The 19461-nt window shown below is 38.0% G+C and overlaps 1 protein-coding gene across 7 annotated transcripts in view; it reads left to right on the top strand.

Moving 5' to 3' along the window:
* UNC13C (unc-13 homolog C) overlaps positions 1-19461 on the top strand; it is a 222028-nt gene that overhangs the window by 191889 nt on the left and 10678 nt on the right. For all 7 annotated transcript variants that reach the window (XM_054077487.1, XM_054077486.1, XM_054077488.1 and 4 more), the window contains 6 exons: positions 368-456; positions 3373-3522; positions 5654-5777; positions 9138-9194; positions 10406-10486; positions 15414-15561. In XM_054077487.1, the coding sequence (XP_053933462.1) occupies positions 368-456; positions 3373-3522; positions 5654-5777; positions 9138-9194; positions 10406-10486; positions 15414-15561 (649 nt within the window). The remainder of the gene's footprint in view (positions 1-367; positions 457-3372; positions 3523-5653; positions 5778-9137; positions 9195-10405; positions 10487-15413; positions 15562-19461) is intronic.

The following is a 19461-nucleotide window of genomic DNA, read 5'->3' as shown; positions in this document are numbered from 1 at the left end:
ACAAACACTAACTTCTCATGCATCCTTCCCTTGGTATGACTTGTGAATACCATTTGCCTTATAATGGTAGTTCTCTTCTTGTGACGGCCAACCCAGTTTGCGCCATCGCAGAAAGCCATTCTTTAATGGCACACTTTTGATTTCTATAATTATAATTCTTTATTTTTGCAAGCAAATATTTTTCTTTGATTGGCAATTGGATTTTTAGGCCTAATAAAGCAATCCTCTGTTGCAACTGGTGTTTCCACATTTGGTTTTCCATAGTGCAGTGTATCATTGCTTATAATTCCTAATTCATTATTTGCAACGGAAGAGCCAAAAGCATATGGTGTATAAGTAAAATATAATATCACTTATCTTCTTGCAGTTGGATCCTGAAGCCAGTGTTGTTCTAAAAGAACTTCAGGTGAAACTTAGCAATGTGTTGGATGAACTCAGCGTAACATATGCTACAAGGTAAGAAATCTATTTTACTGCTAACCTTAAAGAAATATTGCTGTTCAAAAACCTGCCTTGTTGATTAATTCTGGGTGGTTGTTTGGAGTCCTAAGGTACAGCTTGGGTCTGCCCTGATGAAGTCGTGTGCTTTCCCGTGTGAGCATGTGTTTAGACTCTGAAACATATAGGGGTGACCTCACCGTAAAGAACACTGGAAATGGTCTGTGGGCACGCACGTGTTGCAGAGTTGAGGCTGATGACTTTTGTTCTGCTTTTTGGAAAACAAAAATTAGTTCTTGTCTGATGTTGTTTTAAATTTTTCTCTATTTTTTATATTTTTTTATATTTATTTACTGTGTTTCTATTTCTTTATATTTATTTATTTCCTGAGACTGACAGCTTTTTCCAGGTGGCCTCCTTCAAGCAGGGAGTCTCGCCTGATGAATTAGAAATTATTTAGCCTGCTTCACACGCTGACTGAATGGCTGCCTTGGGTCTTTGGCTCTGCAAAAATTGTCTACTGATCCTTGCTATCAAAATGGTTCGTTACGAGGCACAAGAGCACTCAGTCCCCGTATGTAGGAAATCAGGAAGAGACTGGCGTGGCTGAGTCAAGACCTGCTGGTCAAACTCAGGAACAAGAGGGAACTGCCCGGGCAGGGCAAGCAGGGACAGGGGACCTGGGAAGAGGACAGGGACACTGCCTGGCTGGGTAGGGATGAGGTCAGGAAGGCCGAGGCGCAGCTGGAGCTGAACTCGGCACGGGAAGTGAAGACCAACAAGAAGGGCTTCTACAGGTACGTCAGTCAGAAGAGGAGGGTTAAAGAGAACGTACCCCCACCGATGGTTCAAAATGGTGGCCTTGTATCAACAGACGAGAAGGCTGAGGTACTCAACGACTTTTTTGCTTCAGTATCCACTGACAACTGGTCTCCTCACCCCTCCTGGATCACAGGACAGCAAGATGGTGACGAGGGGTTAAACAGTATACTGTGCACTTGCAGGCCAGGAGGCCAACCATCTCCTGGGCTGCATCCAAAGCAGCGTGGCCAGCAGGGTGAGGGAGGGGATTCTGCCTCTCTATTCCTCTCTTGTGAGACCTCATCTGGAGTATTGTGTCCAGGTCTGGAATCCTCCATGTAAGAAGGAGATGGCGGTGTTGGAACGGGTCCAGAGGAGGCTACAGAGATGATCCGAGGGCTGGAGCACCTCCTTTACAAGGACAGGCTGAGAGAGTTGGGGTTTTCAGCCTGGAGAAGAGAAGGCTTCGACGAGATCTTATAGCAAACTTCCAGTACCTGAAGGGGCTACAGGAAAGCTGAGGAGGGACTGTTTACAAAGGCTTGTGGGGGCAGGACAAGGGGCAATGGGGATAAACTGGAGAGGGGCAGTTGCTTATTTAATCCATTGATGAACTGTCTGGGTGGACAGTGTTCACTTTCTCTGAGCGTGATTAGCCTGACGCTTTGTGTGCTTTGTTTTTCCTTAGCTCCCTGATTATTGATAGTGCATGACTAGTATTTCTTTCCAGAGTTTCTTTTTTAATGAGCCAATTTGTTTTCTGCAAAAGAAAGCCCAAGTATAGTGCAATCTATGTTGTTGATAGTTAAACCAGGTAGTTACAACATTCCTCATGAGTCAGTTTATTGCTGGGGTTTGAGAGGTTAACAATGTTAGAAAGGCGGCTGATGTCAAGAAAGGCCAATGCTTTATTGGTGGGACTGGTCCCAAGGATTTACAGGAGCAGCATCATTAAGCATCTTAATGTTGATTTTAGCTCAGGCTTTGAAGTGTGTAGGGAAGTGTATGTGGAAGTTTCCCATTTTTCCAGTGTTTTACCACGGAGATTTGCATTCTCTCTTTCTGATTAGCCGTATAGCTGGAACAGCTTACTGCCTTATTATAATGTTTCTTCTCTCTCACAGTTCATTCTCTCTCACTTTCCTCAAGTCAATCTTTGCCATTTACCTTTTCACATAAATAGGCCTGGTGTATTTATGGCTTCTGGTTTGCATTTCTGTTCATAAATTAATCCTAAATCAATTCAATTCATCATAAATCAATCCATAAACCAAATTACTGTGTGTGCAGGGCTTTATTCTGCCTCTGAAATGTTTACTCTGATTAACTGCTGTTCTACATTGTTTAAATATATTGACTGCAGGCTGTATCACATCAGTGACACTACGAGACTGTCAGACACATTGTTCTATCAGTTCAGTTCAGAAAAGCTGAAGAGATACAATTTGAGGACCAAGAACTTGTTCACCCTAACCTTGAAGTGGAAAAGATTTCTTCCAGGAAGAAGAGTCTAACTACTTCTTAGTGGGTTTGGTTGTTTTGTGAGAGAATATTTTAAACAGATCAAATGTTGTAGCCCTGCCTAGTTGCAAAGGAATAAGCAAAGCTTCTGATGGCAGAGGCTCCATCTGAAACCCAGGATAAAGTGAAATTGAGCCAAACAGGGCCAAGTCAGTAAAAGTTTTCTACTTGTCCTCAAGAAGAATGTTAAAGCCTCGTTCGAATTAAGCACAAAGAGAAAAATAGTTTATCGTCACCTGTTCCTGTTTCGCTTTCACACAAAAATAAAATCTTGAGAAGTTCTTGCTCACTGGTAGTCCGTCATACCCGAAACTACATATTCTGATAGATATATTGCTTTCAGAAGAGCCCGTGGAGGGGCATGAAAAGCAGAGACAGAAGGGAAACAATGGGGGGAAAAAAGTCAGAACAGTACATGGTTTAGCTATGTGAGCTATAAACCTTAGGAGGTGTTATTTTCAGTCTGTAGCACCTGCAGGATCTTGTATTTGTGATCTTCCCATCATTGCAAAAAAAGGTTTAGATCTTGCTGAGGAACATGACACAAAATGATAAATGTTGTTCTCTAGCCCAGAGTTCTTTCATTCTCTTTTTTTTTTTTCCATCCTGCAGTTTTCAACTTATTATTGAAGATTGTGTAAGACAAATGAGCAATGAACTCAATCAAATGAGAGGAAACGGCAATGCAGCAGCCAATAAGAACAGCGCAGCCATCGATGCTGAGATTGTGCTTCGGCCGCTCATGGATTTCCTGGACAAAACGTAAGTGTGGCAGCAAGGTTTGTGTGGCAGATCAGGAACAGGACGCGGGAGTGAGGCTGACTTGGGTGGGGCTGTGCTGAGAAGACACGAGGAAGAGACTGAGCCAGACAGAGAGCAAAAGCCGCTCTGTTTGATGGAGAGGCCTTGTTTGCAGGATGCCTGCCGCGCTTCTCCTGCAAAGCCCCTGTCTGGGGAGTTTTAAGAGGTTCCGTTTCCCCAGCATCCTCTGGGTTCTGTTTCCTCCCAGCTCTGCCCTTTTTCTCATCCCTGGACTAACATTTTCAGCCCTGACCAACCCCCCCAGATTCTTTTCCCATTAAACGGAACATACCTGGGGAGTGCTGAGGAGCTTTGCTTTGTCTTCTGGATTGTAAAGTGCTACAAATCACGTCAGTCCACACTTTGCTGTACGATTAGCCCGTGCTACTGGTGGTGGCCTGCAGTCCCGACTGAAAGGTCTTCGGAGTGATGGAACCCGTGAAGGTTTGGTTTGATGCCTTCGACAACCTGCTGTGCACCTATGATCACTAAGACTCTATTTTGCAGTTGATGACAGGATTTTGTCTTTTCTTTCAGAGTTTAATTTTTCTGGGCTTCATTTTATGAGAGCTTTGGCAATTACATGAATTTCAGTGGCAGCGGGAAGTGGGCAAATGCTTATCTAATGTACTTGATAACTTTTGGTTGGTTTTGCAACACTGTCAAGGCAGTGCCTGGATTCCCAGCCTGGAAAAATTGTTTAGTTGCTTTATCTATATGTCAGCCTTTTGTTTTTAGCCATTTTCCTTGTCATAAATGTTAAGTTACTAGACCTAAGTCTTAAGTTACCATCTTGCTTTCAAGCAGTATGGGTTTAAACTGTAATTATCTTTGAGTTAAGATGTTTACTCCCAGCACAAGCCTTGAATTAAAAACAGAAGTGTTTATATGCCTGTATGTGTTATCCTAAGCTCATAATTTTTAAAAAACTGGCTATAAGCTGACTTTAACCTCTCAGGTTTGATTCCAAATTGCTGTTTCTCAAAGCTGCCTTCAGAGCTGCTTTGAAATTTAATTGAATAATGACATCGTGGAAACAAAACTGTGTTTTAAATTACTTTCCAAACAGAAAATATTCCTCACCACAGGAATGTTAAATGGAATTTTAGCAGATGCTAAACCCACACACAGAAAATAAAGATGTGAAAATTAAGAGGAAAAAAAACCTGCTAGAGAATAACACCTTTGTTACAAATATATATTGATATTAGGATTATAAAAGTGTCATATTAATATGTTTTGGGGGTTAGTTATTTCTTAATTATGCTTTTATTTATGTACTTACTAAGACTAGGAAGAGATCCTAGAAATATGAACTGGCATACTTATGTGATATATATAGTGCATTTACAATAATCATTTTTTACATTAATAGATCAGACATAATTCTGTAAAATTACCCACATATGCATTTGTGTGATACTTTGAATTTTCTTTCCTGCACCTGAAAGCTGCAGTGCTTTATGCATGACGTTACTTATTCATGATGATCCAAACAATATCATTTATGAATATACTCTTAAATAAAAATCTAAGTATATAGATTGTCCAAAAATTTAATTTTACCATTAGTAATAGATAGTATGACTGCACAAATATGTATGTAGAAATAAATGCTTCCAAACAGCAGCCCTGAATTTGCATTAGCTTTCAACATCTAGTTCTGCATCACAGCAGAAATACAAGACAACAAAGGAGACATTTTGTTTTTATTTTTAAGGCATAAACAAATTATATATCAAAACTTCAATTTAGGGACTTGGGAGTGCTAAATGGTATCATCCATCAAACTTTATTATTCATCATCAATTTGCATTTTCAATAAATATAGATCAGTAATATATTAAGCAATAAATTGGAGAGTGGAGATTTACATGATTTTATGATCTGCAAGTCTTTTTTTTACTTTTTTTTTTTTCCAGAAATATGTACTGATAATATTGCAAAACAACTAAACCACTGAGAAATATTTATTGGTAGAGAAAAGCTAAACCATCAAGGCCATGAAGCTGAGTATGTAGTGACACAGCACCTCTGAAATCTTAATACTACTTTTGGAGACTGGTTTGTGTTTTGTTTTGTTTTATTCCAGTTTAAGTATCTCTGCGAAAATCTGTGAGAAGACAGTTCTGAAGCGGGTTTTAAAAGAGCTGTGGAAGTTAGTCTTGAACAAAATAGAAAAACAAGTTGTGCTTCCACCACTGACGGACCAAACCGTGAGTTTCCAAGCAGTAGTTCACCCCTGTTAAATAAGGACCGTAACAAATACTGAGCTTAATCAGGTGTCTGCCAAGCGGTCTGATACTCTCCTTTTCTGTACCTCGACCAGAAGGAATCATGTCCTGCCAGCGTGCAGGGTGTCGCTCTCCAGAGTTTCAAAGCAGTGTTGCTGGGTTTCTCAGTTGAGCTGATGAGGAAAGCCTTGCCCTTCCATGTCCTGCCTGCCCCGACTCGCAGCAGCTTTTATGAGAGCAGTATAAAAGAAGCCAAATCACTGACTTTGCCATATGCTCTAATGTTTTATTTCTCTTGACTTCATGCACAGTAGTACCAAGAGTGTTCCTTGCCTTTCCCAGTTGCACGGGAACTCGATTGCTTCCATTTTTGTAGCTTCCAGAAAGCCAGGAGTGCTCCATCCCATTCGCCAGTGCTAATCCCGAGGCAGCACTTAACATCAGGATGTTTAAGCCAATTTTAGCTCTGAAATTTTGGGGTTATTTTAATAGCAGATGATAGGAGGCCCTCTTTGGGCAGGACTGCATTAACAGCTGAAAAGAGGAGAGAAAGAAACTTAAGTTAATCCAGAAAGTAGTGCTGGTACACACAAGACCACTCTGGGCTGATGGCCCGGCGTGAAACCTGAGTGGTGACAGAGCTGAGGACACCAGTAAAATCTGATCCTGGCTAATGATGAAAGAAAAAATGCCTGGCTTGCAGTGCTTTTCTTTAATTGCTTTTTTTGTGGGGTGGAGGGGAACCTGGAATAACAGAAATGTTAATTCTTCTCATTTTCAATCTTGACTAGAATAAATTCCCCATCTTTATGACAAGCTGGGGGTGACATTGCCATCGTGTGCCTCTGGGCAACTCTATACATCCTGTGGTATCAGTTAAGCTGCTAAAAATATATTGATGGGTATCCATACTTTAAAAGTATATCATTAAATCTTATTATAACATATTAAAGGTACATGAAACAACTTTGCTGGAGAGGCAAGAGGAAGTCTAACAGAAGAAGTATAAATGGTGTAAAAGTCTAGACTAGAGCCAATCAAAAGATCATAGCCAGGACTACACTCTCTGAATTTCTTCATGTTTACTACACTGTTTACTATGCATAATTGGAAACAGCCTCTCTTTTGATGAGTGACTGTGTCAAATTTATATTTCTGAGATTATTATTTTGCCTTTCAAATATTTTGGTGCAAATTTTATCTGCAATTACGGAAGTAGCTCTTAAATTAGTTAACTGCATTTCCGTCAGGCACTAGGAGCATTTATTAGCTTTATACAGCATCGGTTGTTACACTCCAAATCGTAAAACAGCGTGGTTCAGAGTTAAGGGGTTTTTTTCTGTTGCTTTTTTAATTGGTTGCCAAGAATACAGAATTACCTATCAAAGACTTAGTAAACCCACTTGGACAATAGCACAATATGTTTCAGTCAGGATAGTAAAACATTTTTTTAAAATGTCTTCCCCCACAACTTTGAATGTAAACATTTATTTAAAAAGAAATAAAAAATAGTTTGGTCTTTTAACCATATTGAAAATTAACTGCCAACTGAACACAGGTTTCAGTTCAGCTGCCTGAATCTGTAAGGCCCTCTGTTGTCCTCAGTGATGCTCACAAACCAGGCCAAGCAATGAGCTGTGACACGGAAGTTCTAGCCCACTTTAGAAAAAGCTTATTCTGATCATTAGTTCAACAAGAAGATTCTTCATGAAGCTGCGGGTGTACATCGGGAATGCAAAACTTCCACATTTCAGGCAGAACACAGAAAAGGTGGCATTGAAGCAGAGACAAGGAACCCTCCCTCCCCCTCACCCGTCTGAAAGGTCTTCTGGATGGATGTTAGATTAGTTAGTGGCCAAAGGTAAGAAGTCTTCTGTTTGTCACCCAGTTACTGATGAAAGACAGAGAGCATACCTGTCCTTCGAGACTCTGAGATCCTTTTAAACAGTGACAGCTGGGATTGCCACAAGTGCTTTGCCTCCGTTCTTCATAAAACTGAAACAACCCTCGCTCCGCACGTGCATAAGAAGCGTAAGCCTCAGACGAGAAAATGTGGACAGCAGACTTTTTTCAAAATTATGCTCAATATTTGTATAGCAGAAGTACAATATCTTAAATATATAGTCTGTAATGATTAAGGAACTCAAAAAATAGGTACAAAGATTACTGTATGAGGCTTCAGGAGCACTTGCTGTATCATGTGTGTATGCTACACTTCACCAGACGTTGTTTTTCACTAGTGGTAGCCTCTATCTAAAGTGTCCCAGTAGGCAGCATGGTGAAAGATGTGTAGCTAGTTGGATTTATTTTGCTACTTCTATTTACTGTTGAACACATAATTAAACAAAATCAATGAAAAGTAGGATACTGTAAGAGAAATGTTTCCCTTTTGTAGACTTGACTATTACTTTCTGTCTGAGTGTGACAGGCACAGGGTTATTTTTCAATTTTCATATTTATCTTACCATTCTCATTATTAATAAATGATGAAAATCCAATCTTCAGTTCCATACTACATCTTCTGTGATTGAACCATACAGAAACAAAATTATTTCTGGAAATGGAAACCTTCTTGAACAGAAAAAGTTGTTTTGCATTGTGCTATGTAAGTTGAGCTGACTTTTTTTCTGAAATTCAGACATTCAGAACCGTATCTTCCTGAACTGCCAAGTACAGCAGTGGGAATTATATCTCTTGGAGTAATTATGATAAAAAAACGTGAAGATGGAATTACAGCAGAATTCTGTTTGTCTAAAACAAAAATATAGGTATTGGCCTTTGGTATCATGCCAGGATTTGGCTATTTTAAAATTTCAGCTTAACTTCCTAACACTTCGATATCTTTTCTTTAAAAAGTGGCTTTGGTTCAACAGTTACGCTGTGTGTTACTCAACTAAGGATTTCACTGTAGACAGTTAAACTTTTGCAGGTTCTTTAGGGCTGCCCACTGCCCATTATGATTATTTGTCTTAACAAAGCACCTGAGAGCTATAATTATGGATCAGCATCTCGTTGACACACTGCATAAGAACAAACCCAGTCTTAGCTTAAAAATACGAAATACAAAGCGAGATAGCAGACAGGGGCACACAAAATCACCATCAGCAGCATATGCAATATTTATATCAAGTATAGGGTACTGGAGGAGATCGTGCTGCAGACAGGCAGCTACTTGGCCTTATAAACGGAATGAAAATATGTCTCATTTGTAATTGAAATATTCGTTTGGGTTTGCAAAACAGTGACTTTGGCTATTGTCCTAGCAGAAAATAAGATCTGGTTGACATAAAAAGCAAACACGCTGTAATGAGTCTGTTTCCTGAATCTTCAATATGATTGCAGGGCCCCCAGATGATATTCAGCGCAGCCAAAGATCTTGGACAACTGTCAAAACTCAAGGTAATGAAGCCAAACAAAGCTGTGAATGGCTTGCTCTAATGAAAGTAATAGATGAAATATTACTGACTGCGAGGCCAAGCCTCATGCCTCATTTTTATGCTTATTTACTATAGTAAGATTGAATATGGCAGTAACTATTCATAGGTGAGTGATGATTATACAGTCTCATCAAAACCAAATTAAGAATAAAAGACTGTATGCTTGTACGGTAAAGTGATCACTAGAAGGGTCAAGAAGATATCAAACCCACATTGCACAACTAGGCCTTACAAGCATTAATCATCACCAAAAAATAAAATCTGAGAGCTTTCTGTTGCCTTCTGGAATCAGTTCTGAAAACACTCTAAGGTGGGAATACCAGTAATTTTTTTCTGAATATTATTTATGATATGTATTGAAACAGCGTGTGCCTCTACAATAAACTCATCCGCACGGCATTACTGAAGTCCATAATACACTTGATGGAGGCCTTAGACATGTGAGACCGATGCCAGTTGCTTGCCAAGCAATTTTGCCATTAGGATTTCAGATTGGGGCAGAAATGTGGTCAGATTCACAGAATCATAGAACAGTTTGGGTTGGAAGGGACCTTAAAGATCATCCAGTTCCACCCCTGCCATGGGCAGGGACACCTCCCACTGGATCAGGCTGCCCAATTCATTCTTGTTCAGTTCAGTAATTGTTCAGTTTGCTAGAGGAGGTAAAAGATTGCCTAAGTAAATAACAGAATGCCTGTTTTAGACTGATTTCACAGTATAGTCGCTTTATGACTCTAGGTTATGTTCTAGTAGGAAAGCCTGTTTTAGAAAAAAACCAGAAGGCATTAATAAATGTTAGTTAAGCTGTGAGGTTCATTAACAAAATTTATTCTTTCATTATCATATAGTAGATTTATTCAAACTTAAAAATTCACCTTTTCCCTGCCCCCCAGGACAGAGAAATAATACATCTTAGGAAAAGAAACAAAAGCTACAGAAACGCTCGGTATTAAACTGGTTCTTCTTCCCTGCAACCCATGCTTTCAAGAAACATGATTGCTCTAGGTTATAATCTGTTGGAAAAGAAGTCTGAAGTTGAATTAATGCCTGTTAATCAAAGATGCTTGAGGGACGTCTGGCAGTTTTGTTTGTTTACTTGTTTTTTCCAAGAATAGAGAGTCCACTCTACTGTCTCTCTTTCAAAATCAGCTGCGGTCTTAACTTGCTTTGCAGGACCACGTGATCCGAGAGGAAGCCAGGAGCCTGACCCTAAGGCAGTGTGCAATAATGGAAGTAGCGCTAGCTACTATAAAGGTACAGCTTGACGTGGTTTTCTGTTCTGTACTGGAATGACCAAGAACACTGGTGACATAAATGACAGATTCTAACTCAGAATACTCCCTTAGAATCATAAAGGTCCCTTTATTACACTGAGAACCATTTCATCCTAAGTTCCTAGTACGGACTGGAAAGCAAATGTCTAACAGTCTGCTTGCAGGGAAGTTAGAAAAATTATTCTCTCAGATGCGGGCAGAACACGTACAGGATCCAGTGAAGGATCAGAGGGGACCAAAGCTCACCCGATTCTTGTGTTCCTTTTCAGTCTGGAGTTAGTGCAGCTGACACAGCTGGGCTAAATCCTTATTATGTTGCAGCGTAGCCTCTTTTTCTCCCACAAAGGAGACACTGAGCCTGAAAATTGTGTTTATTCCTGCTGCGCTCTCCTGTGAACGTGTATGGTTTTATGCACAGCAGAAAACGAGGCGTTTTAATACCATGCATTGGTAAACACTGTTTTAAATTCAATGTCCAGTTGATTTTATGTACTTTTTAGAGTTTGGAACTCACCACCTAATTTAGTCTCACTCCTAAACAATTTAATTTAAAGTTACCATTTATTTATTCTGCACATTGGTTTCCCTTTTCAGTGTAAATAAAAAATTCATCACATACCTGTTAAAAGCACTTCTGAATAAATTAATTTTTATGCTTACCAACAGCTCATTGATGCAGATGTTGGTAAAGCATAAAACTATTTTAGAAAAGTCTTTGCATTGCAGTAAATGTTTTACCTTAGATTTTTGAAAGGAGCCATATTAGAGATAATCCATCCAACCTCACCTGGTGCTAATCTCATTACTACAATTAGCAACTAATTTATTGGTAATTGATAAAGTAGCTCTAGGATTTGACCTCTCTGGAAAGTTGAAAGGATCCAGACATAAACCAGTTGAAGTATTCTGAAAACTTTGTTTTCACTTCCACTCATTTTGTGGGTTTTTCCTTACATTCCTAAATGTAAAAGAGATTAATTAATTTTTTTCTAATTTTTTTTCTAATGGAGACTTTCATACAGTCTTCACAGACTGGGCTTCTGAAGTCAAATAAATACTAAGGACTATTTTTAACGTACTTATCAGTGTTTTTCACGTTGGCCTGGATATTGACTTGGGGTAAATAACTTGAAAGCAATCAATTTATAGAGTAACGGCATGTTTTCATGTCTGCTGCTGATGAGACAGCACATCAGGACGGTAGGGAGGCAGCTACTCAAAGGTAAACTTGATTATATAAATAAGAGGGCATATTCGTGCTCAAGTCTTGTGTAACAAAACAGTATATCAAAAGAAAAGAAGGAAGTATCAGAGAGGGCTCCCAGTTGCTATTTATGCTATTTTGGGGATAGGTGTTTCTTTGAGAAATAAAAACAATATTTGGGGATTACTGATATTGTGGAAACAAAAAAGGAAAAAAAATGTGAAGTACTGTGTGCTCCCAAATTAAACCCTGTGGAGTCCTCAGTTCAGTATATGAATCTAATTATTTTCCTTTCAAAACATTTGTTCTAAATAAAGTTGGGGAAATGTAAATTCTAACCCTGCTTGAATTTCAGAGACTTAAACTCTTATTGTTAATATCTACCTATGACTCTTTTTACTGAGAAAAGTTTAGAATTGGATGAAAAATGTTAGAAATACAGAAAATCCTCAATTCTGTATTCTCATCTCCATGTTTTACATTCATAAACTGAGCAAAATGATGCTTTGAACAAACTATTTTCAAGTTGTAAGGCAATTATATGGCATTATAACCCACTTACTGTACTTGGTACATGATATGGCAAAATCTTTTTTTTCCCCAAAAATAGCCTTGATTATGCAGAAATTTGCCTTACGCGATTAGAAAGTGAACAGAGAAAACTTGTGAGTTAAGTCAAGAAAAAAGATTGCTGTGCTGATTTAGGAATGCGGTTCATCAGCTTAATGATGAAAATATACACGTTTTGGGTAATGCTAGTTATATAAGTTTTTTTAAAAAAGAAAAAAAACCCAAACTGTTCAAAAATTAAGTAACTGATTATTGTAAGGAAGGGATTTCGGGGAGAGTACCTCGGTGCTTGCAGGGTTTTTATTTTTCCTTTCATTAGTCTAATTTTTAGTACCAAACATTAATTCACTGAGCAACTTACAATTATAATTTAATAGATGATGGTGTTATTAGTGCTTTGAAGAGCATAAAATAATAATCTTTCATCTTAAAAAGCGGCTTATGCTCTGTATACATTTCTGTTGTAAGCTATTATGTTGTTAGCAATTATTTTTTTAGCTTGATTTGCAATTTACTGTTAGGAGAAGTGGTTTTCCGGCCTTAGTTATCTGAAACCGAGTTATCTCAGCTATCTCATTATCTCAGTCCAGAGATAACATTCATTGATAACATTATTCTAGTTTCCATTTTCATCTTTGCGAGCGCTGTAAATCCAAGCGCTCTACAATGCGAAACTACTGCGTTGTATGACCTGCGTGGCGTTTGTCAAGTCTTGGCTGAGACGGTAGTGGCTACAGCATGGATTTTCACATCCTTGGCATTATGCATTTGTGTCTCCACCTTGCATTTGCCAACATGACTTTCAAACCTCTTTTGAAACCCCTCAAAGTGGAACACAAGTAGCAGATGAACTATTTTAAGACATACCTCTCTAAAGCGTGGATATCCAACTGAATCTGTAAAGTCCTGTTTACTCCTTTTTTTCCTGTACTTGATTCCATCCAATAAGGATATATTTATATTAGTGGGTTCTGCATGCAAATTTTACCAGTTATTAGCAAAAGAAAAAAAAAAAGGCAAAAACTGAGGAAGACGATGGTCAGGTGTCTTTGTTTCTTTAAACGTCTTTTAGCTTTCATGGAGCTTTTAGACCTTTGTAGCTGCTGCAGATGTTATTGGGAGACCCAACTATAAAAAAAAAATATTAACAGATTTAACACTTGCTTATAAATTAAAACCCTTGGTAGAATCATGAGTACACTTTTAAACAATTAATAGAGCTTTCTTTGGATCGGATAATCTAAAATACTTTGCTTGAAGGGTATATATTGCATGTAAGTATGTAATGATGAGAAGATAAAGGTGTTTTAGTCAGAATGTCTTAAATTGACACTAACTGCCCAGACAGGATTAAAGCAAGATAAAACTTTTCAGCCTGATGACTTCAGATCCTGTGTTTTGCCCTGCAGCTATTTTTTCCCTCTGACAGTCAGTAGCCATCAGCACAGAAATGTAAATGATAGTTATGAGAAGTACATTTATGTTTTGTCTCTTGCAAAAATCTTGAGAATCAAAAGGTGAAATGTGTAGGCTAACATGCAGCGGGCATGGGGGAACTGCAGGTCTGCTTGTCATAGATATAATTAGGATAACGCATTCAGTATACGTGTATGTATGTGAACTGCAATATATATATTACATACATTCCTTTGGCAACACTCCGACAAGGCAGGGAGAACAGATTCTACTTACAGTTCCCAACATTCCCTCTATCGAGTGGACCAATCCTGCATGTCAATAAGTAGCTGCGGTGTTTTCTTGAAAACCATTGTTTGCTTTTCCTCGTCAGCCATAATGGGAGCTTTATACATCAGTCCTAAGACCAAAAACTGTAACGTAGAGTGCAAAAGGCTTTGCAAAGTTTTTGAACAAAACACTGGTTTTAAATTCCTGTAGCCAATTTATCTTTTCTTTGTAGCTCAAGTGCGTTAGTTCATGAACCATTGTCTTGTATAAAAGTTTAGGAAAACTTCTTCAATTTGGGAGGAAGAAGGGAAGAATCTGTCCTAATTTTTATAACTAAGCTTTAGGATTGAGAAACATAATATAATAATTGCAGTGGTTGACATAGCATGGCATCAAAGTGGTAAACGTATTTTGATCCAAGTCTGCCTGTGCCTATAGATCAGGAATCATCATTTGTTTAAAGTATTTATTATTTTTTAACTTTTCTTCATATATATATTTTTTTTTTCATGAAAGAAGGAAAGAAGCACTCAATATATCAGTGTAAGTGAGATGGAGAAAGGGAGGGATAGTGCCTTGTAAGCAGGCCTTTGTGAACAGCCGGCAATGCTCTCGTACGGTGGTGCAACTGCTTGCAGAGTGAAGATCTCCCCCATCATAGCTGTGCAGGAAGCACTGCTGATGGAGTGGTTTACTGCTGCGTCACTCCTAGGAGTGCGTAAAGAGAGCTGTGGGCACAGCTGTTCTGCCTCTCCTCTTTTGAAGGATGGAATTTACTCCCTGTCTTCAAGGGCAGTACCAGCCAATAACTTCCTTTTCTCTTCTGTCCTTTTCCTTTCACGGTCCAGGAAACCCTAGTGTGGTCACTCAAGGATGATATAAATATTTACTGCATATCCACAGAAAAATAGGTCTAAATTGGAATTAAAAATTATGATCACCGTGGAAACTCCTATGGAATTTCTAATTTCCCAAGGCAGAATCACAGTTTCAGGGACAAATGGAATGCAGTGCTAATCCAAACCTTCATGTTCTAAGATCTTTTCTTTTAAAATTTAAACAAAAGTCCCCCTTCCTTCAGAAAGAATATATTCTTTTCTTGTGCTCTAAACCATGCCTTAATTTTAGAGATTTTTTTCCTTAGATAAAGCATTAAAATCAATTCTACTCTCTACAACCTGAAGAAGAACCCAGCAAGAACAGGGTTCAAAACATGAAGACCAGATTTTAAGTTTTATATATATTTTTTCACACATCTTAAATTTTTACCTCGGGGAAACATCTCTGTAGTAAAGATGATGACAGTTATCTCAACTGCTAGAATCCTAAATCTAGCGTTATCGTTAAAAGTTTGTGTGAGAATTTTACTTAAAGCGGTACATCTGTAACTGGGGTCACTCTCAGATAATTTGCCTCTCTGAATGACCATATTTGTTTCTCATTTTAGCAATATTTCCATGCTGGAGGGAGTGGGCTGAAAAAGAATTTCCTGGAAAAAAGCCCAGACCTGCAGTCCCTGAAATACGCTCTTAGCCTTTACACCCAAACTACCGATGCCTTGATAAAGAAGTTTATAGACACTCAGAAGTCTCAAAGTAAGTGACCTGTAAGAAAGATGTAAGTGCATCAAACTAGCATTTAAATGTTTTGCATGATCATCTGCCAATCACGTTCTCCAAACACTGTGGTATTTTAGAGTTTATTGTCACAAATTTGTCCCGTGATCTTTTCCCACATCAACAGCTGTTCTCAGTCACTGGAGCTTATCTGAGAACAGTGCATTTATCAGCTTGTCAGCTTTCCAGGAAGAGTAGGTCCCATAGCACTGTGTATGAACACTGGATAGTGGAGTATTTATAGGAGCACTCCTCACACAAACAGGGTTGTAGAGGCCACCCCAGATTGCATACTGCAATGGCAGAAACACACTAAATTCGTAGAGTACGTTGGAAGCTCTAGATACTTTCAGAGCTGGAGGACAATGATTACTAATCACAAATAACTGCAAAAAGCATGTCGTAGCCCTGAAGGTTTGCTTTTGGCATTAAGAACAATAAATTGGGAGCAACACATCCTTAATGTAGCACACCGATTGCAGATTACACTTCTAGCAGGTCATCTGTGGATTCAAAAGGAATATAGGGCTTCTGTAAGATAAAAATCATCATTTTCCCTGTCTAGATGGCTATCCTTTGTGCATTTCAGTATTCAGATTCAAAACCATCCTGCTGAAAATGTCACATCATTTTTTATGCCTGCTTATCAAAATTCAAAATTTTGAAACTTTCCCAAAGGCAAAGCCAGGCAGAGCCTGCAACGAGGTGTACTTTGAATTTGGACATCAGCAACACTGAAGCCACTTTTTCCAGTGAAAGAATTTTCATGTAGTGCACCAAAAAAAACTGAAACACAAAGTCCTCTTCATTTAAAATATTTATAGCATTAATTAATGGTATATTTCAGAAGAGGACTTTCCATGTTTTCAGTAAGAGGGAAACAGCTCATGGTTATACTTTTAGGCATGAAATCCTTCTAATTGTCAAAAAGAAGCTATTTCTTACCATTTTTCTTATCAGTCTAGTACAGTGTTTTCACACTTCTAGAGTACATACAGAACTGCCCACAGATAATGTGCATTATGTTCAACTCTAAATGGTTTCTTCATTCAAGAAACTGCAAATTTTAGCACAATAGTACTCTATAGTATTAATCTTTTGCATGTAATAGGCATTTGTAAAAATGGCCTGTCCACGGCTTAATATCTTTGGGAAGGACTACAATTTCCTGATCTATAAAGAAATAGCCTGCTCCCACTCGTAAGAATGAGAAAAGTTTTAATTGGACAGTTAAGATGGAAATCAATTGCTCTTACCTCTGAAATACAGTGTATTACTCACAGAATAAAAGGCATGAAACATTAGTTTTGCAACTTGCCCGAGGATTAATTCGAAGGAATGATTTCACAGGCAGCTTTCATATTTGACTGAGGATGTCTGTTAATAATTCATACATTACAAGTGAGAAAATTGCTATAAAACTCTATTATGTATGGAATAGACTGTTTTCCCACCTCTCAAAAAAGATTAATTATATGGGTTTAGGCAGAAAATTATTAATTACTAGTATATTTTGGTTTTCCTTATATACACTTTCATTACAACTTCAGGAGAAAAAACTATGCAGATTGTAGCTGTAAGCAGAGATCCTTTAAAAGTCCTGAACCACAAACCTGAGTTTTCTGATTTTCATCCCAATTTCAGCCTGAGGTCTGTGTTCATTTCTGTGCACGTATTAGCATGTCTATATTTGCACACCAGGTACGATCAGAACTGTAGCCACTGGGAAGGAAAGTTAAGGAAAAGTGACTCATAGCTTTTCATCATCCTGTAGTGTTTCATTTAAAAGAATTTAACAACCTCTCGATTACGAGCTCCAGCCTCACAATTATGGCTGTATCATTAGCATTTCCTTAAAATGAACTTGTTTGCAAATGAGAAACTTTCTCTGACGAATAATTAGATTTATATCTGCCCTCGTATTTGTGCATGTAAGCAATCCATAATGTATTGATAGTTCTGTGTAATTAAACACAAAGCAATGGAAAAAAAATACTTTAAAGCAAAAAACATATTGAATAATGACAACATATGCTCTGAAAAAAACTGGTTTTCCCTTATACTATTATACTTATACCCTATTACTACTAATAACCCTTATACCCTATTACTTATTTTTAGCTTATGAATCTTATTTTTACCTTATTTTAACTATTTAAATTAGTATTACCATGATATAATTTTGATCTCAACCCTTTACTCTTATTTAAAGGTCTAGCAATGAAAAAAAAAGAACAATTCTTTTAAAATTCAAATTACTCAGTAGATAACTGGTGTCTACCTTCTAAACAGTTATTTCTAACAGAACTTAATATGATTAGGGGGAAAGTTATGGATAGTTCCATATTCTAACTCTGCAAACACCTTTATCTGGAATTTATGAGTCACATCACAGTAAGAAATGCCTAACAGTTTTCTAGGATGTCTTCAAGGACTTTTGCCAACAGACCATGTGTCTACACGCAGTTGTCAGATCCCTTGGTGTGAAGTAACTATTTGACTGATAACTTTCATAGGTTAGTCATGCATAAATACATTAAAAAGTCTCATATATTCTTAATTTCTAATTATTCTCAAGCATCTTCAAAACATATATCTTAAAGAAACAGTTTCAACATTAGTTGCTAAACAATTTAGATATCTCCCCTGCAAATCAGAACCTCAGCTAGATGAAAACAAAGTGTTAGCTTTATTAATCAAAGTTTTCAGAGTTCACATGATTTGCAAGTAGAAGTTCCATGGCAACATTGCTAAAGTTAGGTCATGTTCTTTATTATCTCTAAGGTGCTCACTTTTCCTTTAACGACTATTAGAATCAGACAATAGTCAGGCTTACTTTTAACCACAGCTTTTCATTTGCCATGATTCAGCTGCGGTGCTTGTAAGGAACAGGAGGGCCAAAATTTCTTTGATTGGTGTGAGGGGGTGGGGTTACTCCCTTACCCACCAAAAACATAGGAGCTATGTAAAAGTGTGTCTTGTGGTCGTTGATACTTCCTGCTTCATGGGCGTGCAGGGTCCCGTTCAGTACGAATAACCAAATTATCCAAGAATACGCTTTCACACCATTTCTAAATAAGGATGAGTGGTTGAACCAGAGTTTTGATGTCTCCGTGTTCCAAAAGAGCTTCCTGGAAACAAAACAAATTTGCATAGGCAATATCAATAAAAACATTCCAACTTTTAAAGATGTTTAATCTCAGGAATTCATCGTTTCCCATGTGCTGGTTTCAATACACAAAATACTTGAAAGCTAAACTCCTATTGCCGTTTTCAAATACATCAGGAGATTCTGTTGCTGTGGACATAAGCTTTAAAGGCAAATCATCACGCAGTCAGGACCAATGAAGTTAGTTATCTGCCATAATTTTACTCTGATGATTTTTCCTTTTCAGAGCACCACTACAGACTTTCAAGATTGTTTTCAAAACAGACAAGTGTTTGAATAAGCAAATGGCAATGCTGGGCATAAAGCGGCAGTGACTTTTTGAATAACTGCTGACATTGAGCTTTTTATTGCTTTTTTTTTTTCACCTCTATATAATGATTGGCCATTTAAGAAAGGAATATGCTAATGAAAGTTGTAAATTCAGTTGTCACTCAGTTTTGTGAAAACGAATCTGTAACCATGCTATGAAAATGAAAGATAAAAGAAAAACGTTGTCTATATCAATTTTATTTATTAGATAATACAGATATGAGTTTAGCACAAGTGCTGTTGTATGCTAGCATATTAAACGTCTGTCTTTCTGCCTGGCACAGGAAGACAGAGAGGTTTCTCTTCTCCAATTACATCCCTATTGCTAGCCCAGATCCACCGCACACTTTGAGCCAGTTTGAAAAAAAATACTGGTGAGGCTCTGATCGATACAGATTTTA

This window comes from Cuculus canorus, chromosome 12, assembly GCF_017976375.1.
Source record: "Cuculus canorus isolate bCucCan1 chromosome 12, bCucCan1.pri, whole genome shotgun sequence".
Classification (NCBI taxonomy): domain Eukaryota; kingdom Metazoa; phylum Chordata; class Aves; order Cuculiformes; family Cuculidae; genus Cuculus; species Cuculus canorus.
The sequence above is the reverse complement of the archived record's forward strand: the minus strand, read 5'-3'. Positions and strand labels throughout refer to the sequence as shown.